The 7607-nt window shown below is 40.0% G+C and overlaps 1 protein-coding gene across 11 annotated transcripts in view; it reads right to left on the bottom strand.

The window, feature by feature from the left end:
- Window positions 1–7607, bottom strand: part of Afdn (afadin, adherens junction formation factor) — a 132467-nt gene that overhangs the window by 72884 nt on the left and 51976 nt on the right. For all 11 annotated transcript variants that reach the window (XR_003842696.1, XM_021221766.1, XM_021221765.2 and 8 more), the window contains exons 6-7: window positions 4496–4653; window positions 136–247 (exon numbers count right to left, since the gene is read on the bottom strand). Coding sequence is in view for 10 of the 11 variants with exons in the window: in XM_021221766.1 (XP_021077425.1) it covers window positions 136–247; window positions 4496–4653 (270 nt within the window). In the remaining variant the exon portion in view is untranslated. The remainder of the gene's footprint in view (window positions 1–135; window positions 248–4495; window positions 4654–7607) is intronic.

The raw sequence follows: 7607 nt of genomic DNA, 5'->3' as shown, positions 1-7607 counted from the left end.
CTCACACACACACACACACACACACACACACACACACACACACACACACACACAGACAAACACACACATTTTCCAAATCACTGAATGAAGAAGTTTCAGAATCTGACTGGTGGCCTAACAAAGAATAGTCTCTACCTTTGTCACTTGGCCATTCCCTGAAGATTTGTAAAGGACATTCATCATCATCAAGAATTATTTCCTTAGCACCTCTCTCATCAGAATGCTGGGCTCCAGGAGGAAGCATAACCTAAGGAAAACATAATTACAGTGAATATACCACAAAAGCAGATCAGCAGGTGCTCAGGGGAAGTCTTGCAACCTTTGGTCTTACTCGCCCAGGCTGGCCTCCTGAATACTGGTGCACTCCTGTACCTACCTACCTTCAAAGTACTGTTCTGAATGAGCAATCAAAATCAATCAATCAATTAATCAATCAATCAATTGAACCCATCAAGCACTATAAACAATCCCCATTGGTCACTGAAAAAAAAAAGATTAACAAAGTATAAGACACTGTTTCAAACAAAAGCTTACTTGGATAGCCAATTTGGCAATTATTCACCTGGCTCTTAAGAAAAATTATGCTAAATATTTGCATTTATTACAAATTTCCACATGGAAAACCACATAGTTAGCCTTCATATAATTTCTTAAAGATAACTCCTCTACAGTCCTCCGCAGTCACTACTCCATCTTTCACATTCAAACAAATATTTATGGAGTAAATTCATATAATCTGAACTCTTAAACTACAACTCAAAACAGTTTTTATTGTAGATAACTGTATGGTGTCATTTTAAGTATACTGTGTAGGTATATTATATAACCATTCAACTGTTTTCAGGCAAATGTTTGATAATCTTGTGCTCACTGTACTCTTAACAATACTGTTACTGTTTCTTATGCATGTCTACTGAGGCCAACTTCTCATTCACTCAAGACTCCAATGGGAGAGGAATGTGGTTGATGCCTCTACACGAGTTTACATTCTCTGATTCAGTGCAAAGAAACATGAGAAGCTGAGCCACAGTTTCAACTTCTTAATTAAAAGGTCTGACTGCAACAGATGTTACCAGGCAACCCTTCCTCATGCTTACACACAAAACAGATTAAACCATTCTGTAGAAACCTATTATTCTTCTGTACAAGGCTTCAGATTAGCCCTAAAGGAAAACAAATAACAACATCCCCATGCTAAACTTATCAGTTTTCATTAGAACTTTTTACTATATTCTATAGCCTATACCTTCCACACCTGACCTTCACTTATCTCCTCAGCCTCTCTTTGTGCCACTCATTTTTAGGCTACAGGCACATGGGTGTACTAAGAGCCCACAGTCCAAGCAATTCGTTTCATACACCACAGAGCACTCTCTTAGTCTGAAGACACTATCTCTGTTCTATTTGACCTTTTGGTCTTTTTTATAATAAGCTCTTTGGGGGACATATCTTAACTTTGTATTCTAGCAGAAGAGCTAACAGAAAAGAAAAATTTAAATACTCAACAAATAAAGAAAAATTTAAATACTCAACAAATAATTATGTGAAGAAATAAAATGAAGACTATGAAACAGCTATAGTTTACTACGGCAAGCTGGGAATATAATGCAATCAGGTAAAATCATTAACTAGGCTGCCTAAGCTTGCTCAAGAAAGCTGCTCAGGGACTGGAGAGATGGCTCAGTGGTTAAGAGCACCAACTGCTCTTCCAAAGGTCCTGAGTTCAAATCCCAGCAACCACATGGTGGCTCACACCATCCGTAATGAGATCTGATGCCCTCTTCTGGTGCATCGGAAGACAGCTACAGTGTACTTAGATATAATAATAAATAAATATTTTTTAAAAAAAGAAAGCTGCTCAGACTGAGCAAAAGACCAAAGTACCAGAGTCCCTCCAGAGGAATCAAACAAGCTCAGAAAGGACTGTTAATAAAGTTCATGGTCTGCTTCTGTAACTTTAGGTCCCTGAGAAATGGTTACTTTCTAATTTTACTAGTAAAAACAAATCACTTAGTTTAAAAAGATGAAGATGTTACAAAGTTCATTATCATAGACCAAGCCATGTAGTTCCATGGAACATTAATATCTGATTAATATAAAAACCTCCCCTTAACAACAATATGAACTAACCAGTACCCCCTGAGTTTGTGTCTCTAGCTGCATATGTAGCAGAAGATGGTCTAATCGGCCATCACTGGGAATAGAGGCCCCTTGGTCTTGCAAACTTTATATGACCCAGCACAAGGCAAGGCCTGGGCCAAGTAGTGGGAGTGGGTGGGTAGGGGAGCAGAGGTGGGGGGGAGGGGTATAGGAAACTTTCGGGATAGCATTTGAAATGTAAATAAAGAAAATAATAATAAAAAATAAAAAAACCTCCCCTTATACAATTTAGCAAAGCCACATTTCAAGAAAGATGCACATCTGAAGCGTAGGCAAGAGAGATACAGGGATCAACAAAGAAAAGAGTACACGAAGTGACTCACACAAATGAAGGTGACAGAACAAAGCATTCAGAGGGAAGGGAAAACAAAGGCTTTCAAAACATGCTGGGTCAACTGGGTATCTCAATATGGAAAAGATAACAACATTAACTTAAAATGAACATACTGATTTATAGAGAAGGTAAAATAAAAATTAAAAAGAATGGGTCAGCAAGATGGTTCAACAGGTAAAAGTGCCTGAGAGTTGAAAGTCTATCTTCTCAACTGCACAGGGCCACAGCATTGACAAACTCAGCAGGAGCTGTTGTTGCCTGCATAAGACCAGCGTAAGTTCAGGCCTGTCAACATCCCATCATAGAGCAGAGAATGGCTCCCAAGCCCCTTCCTGTAGCTAAGGAGCTATACACAGCTAGTGACTTCTGCAGGAGGGAGAATGGTCCTTAGTAGATTGATCATGCTTAGTTGATGGTACCACACCCATAAATAAATATATTTGAAGCTGAACTGAACTGAACTCAGTGGGTTATTTAAAAAAAAAATGGGGGGGGGCATAAAGTTGAGAGAAGATGGGGAAAAGCTGGAGGAAGAGTTAGAATAGGCACAGGGAGGTGAATATGATCAAAGTACATTGTATGCACATATGAAATATTCAAAGAATAAAAATATTATCAATAACAAAAAACTAAACCAACAGGTATGATAGCACATGTCTATAACCTCAGTGCTAGGGGAGAGGAAACAATATCCTGAAGTTCAGAGGCCACCCAGGACAGCGAGCTCCAGATTCAGGCAAGAGAGAGTCTGCTCAAAAAATAAAAGTGGAACGCAATAGACAAAGGCACCACGTCACCCACACCCACAGGAAACAGTTCTTTTTAAATCACTTGCTGTAATAATAAACACCAGCTATCTTTGCTTTAAAATCTATTGATTCATTTCTCTCGGCTTCCTGACCATGGATAAATGTGACCAGCTGTCGTGGATTCCTACCACAATGGACCAACCCTCAAACCACTGAGCCAAAACAAACCTTCCTTCCAAAGCAAAAAGCAAACCACCGTTAGTTATAACTGGACAACTGCTACAGTAAATAAGTATACAGCTATAACTGACGCAGAGACTAAGAACTTTTAATTGGTTTATGGCTAAATAAAAAATCTGCTGTTTTGCTTACTACTACGAATCAATTTCAGGATACAAACGATCACTATATCCCCTGATATATATTCCTAGTATCACAGGTAAAGTACCTGTGAGAAGCTGCAGGTGACTATAAAAGCAGATTCTAATATAAATACAATCATGTTATCTATGGCGGTGATCCTGAATGCCACCTACCCTGGACTGAGTGTGTCTGTTAAGTGTATTTTCAATATTGGCTGCCTTAATAGCTGATGTGGGGAAGATCAGTCCTGGATGCAGCACCAACAGGCTGAGGGCTTAAATAAGGCAAAAGGGAGGAAGCATAGGAAGGGAGCAAGGTGTGCAAGCCCTATACTTCCATCGCTGCCGCCACTACCTGGACTTCACACCCAAGTTTCTTCAAGTCTTTCAACAGAGGATCACAACAGTGACTTTCTGGGGAGTTATTGGACCTTCAGCTTCACACCAGGACTGCACAACTGGACCCTCTATCTATGCGATCCTTATATCTTAGACTGAACAGCCACCAGGTTCTCTCAATCTCCAATGTGCAGCATTGCTGAGACTATTTTATTTATATATTATGTAATTACACATACATAAGTTGTTTATACTCCTCTTGACTCATATAATATATGCACAAAATAAAAATTGGAAGAATGTCTATCAAAACTTTAATGATGAGGCTAACTTTGGTAGAACAACTTTGGGCTATATTTTATTCAATTTATCTTTTATTTTAAGAACATAAATTTGTTTTTATTCCATTTGTTTACCATTCCTCTGTGTAAGGGGGTGGGGGTCATGAATATGAGTGAACACACACCAAAATTTTAAAAAACAATCTTTCCTTTAAATGCCAAGTCTTATGATGAACAATCCTGGGGAGATGTCGATTTGTAGTTACATACCCGGGCAATGCAATAGTCCTTGGGATTCTCTTTTTCCAGACCATACTTCTCCAAAGACTCGGCTACGGCAAAGTCTGCGGGATCTGTAGTAGACAGCAGGATTGTCTTGTATGGAATATTTGGTTTTAAACTGTCTGCATATATTCTCAGTGTTCCACCTGAAGAAAGAATTTTACATCTTTGAGTGCATCTTCATCTTAGGTCACTGACAAGGGCTGCTGACACTGAGAGTCACTAGGAAAGCACCAGCCACAGTGGGACAGATACATCCATTGTGGACCTGGGGCTGGCTTCTACAACACTGTTGTGTGGTGCACTTCTCTTTCCATGCTTCCAACTTCCTTAACCCTGTAACTAGAAGACCTGCTTCCTCCAGTTCTACTTTTGAAGCTTTCATCTGGAGCAAACAGAGCCCAAGGACACCAAGGATCAGTTTCAGTAAACAAACCAGTGTTTTAAAAGTGAGCTAGGAAACAGAAGACCTCAAGTACTTAATCCAAAGACTTCCATGAGGTATTTGCCACCATGGTGGGGCTATTTCAATCCTAGGCACTATAAACTAATTGTTATATGTAGGTATACAGTCATTTAAGGGGCCTGGAGAGGAAGGACAATTTAGATTTCCTCAGATGTTCTGATGTTCCCTTCTTAGTAGAAATATACATATGCCACATTATGTTAATTTGACTCTCTTAATCTACTTTCTATTATAAGTCATGGTTAAGAAGCCCTGAAACAAAGTAAAAATAATGGCTCAATCCTTTAATCCCAGCACTCTAGCAGAGGCGGGTGGATCTCTGGAAGTTCAAAGCTACATAGTGAGTTCCAGGATAGCTAGGACTATATAATGAAACCCTGTCAAAGAAAGGAAAGAGGAGAAAGAAGGGACAGGGAGGAAGAGATATAAAGAAGAAAAGGAGGAAGAAAAGGAAGAGGAAGAAGAAGAAGAAGAGAAGGAGGAGGAGAAGGAGGAAGAGCCCTAGAAGAAGCACGCAGACTGTAGAACAGAAACATCGGCAGTGTAGACAAGCAGACAATGTGATGCCTACAGAAGACTTAACTGCTCAACTACTGAGACTGAAGACAATAAAATGACCAAACTACTTGACATAAAAGGTTTATTTGTAAAAATGATTAGGAGAGGAAACAAGCAAGCAGGCAAACAAAGGAAGGAAATCAATTCAACCTGTAGAAGAAGACAACGATGTAAAACAGTGCCATGGACTGGTGAAATGGTTTAGTAGTAGGGGCCCTTGCAAGCAAACCTAATGACCTAGTCCATGACTTCTTACCTTCACACATTCTCAGCCATGTGTGCACCTCACTCACATGTGCATTCACAAAATCAAGTAAGTAAAACTTAAAAAGTAACAAGAGTCAGCAAAACGAGAAATTCAGCAAGGAAATTGAAAATTTAAAAATTACCTAACTGAAATGTGTCAGCTCTTTTTGGATCAGCTACCCGTTGAAGACATCAGAGTGAATATATCTGAGTGTTGTTGTTTTAAATGCATTACAAGTCCAAGAGCAAAGCCTGTGTGAACTGTGATGCCTGATCAGCTTCCAAAACACAGCTAAGGATATGTATGACAGTGGCATCATGTCCTAGGAAATTACAGCCTCCACAGTCATGCTCTGCCCCCAGTCTCGTTCAAAGAATCAACTACTGCACTAGCGTGAAGGCATAGCAGGCTAGCTATCAGAATACACTTTTCTCAGGGGGTTTATTAAAACAGACAAAAAATACATCAGGAGAGATGCTTCGGTGGTTAAGAGCTCTTGTAGCTGTTTCAGAACACCCAAGTTTGTTTCCCAGCTTCACACAAGTCCACTTGTAGCTCTAAGAGGCCCCAGCTCCCTCTTCTGGCCTCCAGGCAGCTGCACACACATGCTTGCATGCACACATAGCTTTTTTTTTTTTTTAACTGACAAAAATATTGAACCTAATAAATGCACTGTGGACTTCCTTAGCAAACTGCTACTTTCCTGATATTATTTAGTTTACTAGAATTTCTTGGATATTATAAATATATAAAAATTGTTTGACTTCAACCACTCCTTTAATAAGCAAGTTCTGCTTTGGTTTTCTAATATTTCTCCTCCTTATACTGGGTATTTTTTTTCTTTGCTTACTCTCCTTTTGTTTTGTTTTGCTTTGAGATGTGGTCATAGTTTGTAGCCCAGAGCAGCTTAGAACTAACAACACAACCCAGGCTAGACTCAGACTTGTGGCAATCCTCCTGCCTCAGGCTTCCAGGAGCTGGAATTAGAGGCATGAGACACTGTGCTGGCAAAACTTCTTGAACCAATTTTTTGGGGGGATGGGGTGGGGGGAGGCATATGCTCAACACTATGTGAGCTTAGTTCAACTTTTTGAATCTTTATATTTTCTTTACAATTTGCAACCTTCTTTTTAAAAAAAAAAAAAAGTAACTATCCATAGCAAATATCAGGTTTTGTTTGATTTTTTGAGCTCTAGTCTAATTATATAGCTAGGCTGTCCTCAAACTAACAATCCTCCTGCTTCAGTCTCCTGAGTCTGAGAGTATAAGCACATACCACAATGCCTGACTGACTTCTCTTAGTGATGGTTTAAGACTCTGTTGGTCCTGCTGTACTTTCTACCCAATGACTTTTCCACACATGGTGATGTTATCTGCCTACCACACAGGTCACCCCTCTTCCGCCCATTTACATCTGACATTGCTGCTCAATCTAGAGCCAATCATTGTCAATCCAAGCTCACCTTCAATAAAAGCCCGTCTATTACTGATCCGGATCTCACACTACCTCTCAGTTCTCTTCAGCTTTCTCTCTATGGCTTTTCAGTGTGGAGCAGGAGATCAGAGGTCATGCTTTGTGAGGGTGGTGTAGTACTTCCATGGCTATGTTAGTTTTTAAGCACAGTTCCCTCATAAGCATCCTACACTACTTTTATGGGAATCTCTCCAAATCTGAGGCTGAGGCTAAATAGAAAGGTTGCTATGGGGCTGGTGAGATGGCTCAGTGGGTAAGAGCACCCAACTGCTCTTCCGAAGGTCCAGAGTTCAAATCCCAGCAACCACATGGTGGCTCACAACCATCCGTAACAAGATCTGATGCCCTCTTCTGG

The sequence above is a fragment of the Mus pahari genome, chromosome 21 (assembly GCF_900095145.1).
Source record: "Mus pahari chromosome 21, PAHARI_EIJ_v1.1, whole genome shotgun sequence".
In the NCBI taxonomy this organism is placed as follows: Eukaryota; Metazoa; Chordata; class Mammalia; order Rodentia; family Muridae; genus Mus; species Mus pahari.
Note: the sequence above shows the minus strand (reverse complement) of the source record. Positions and strands in the feature narration are given on the sequence as shown.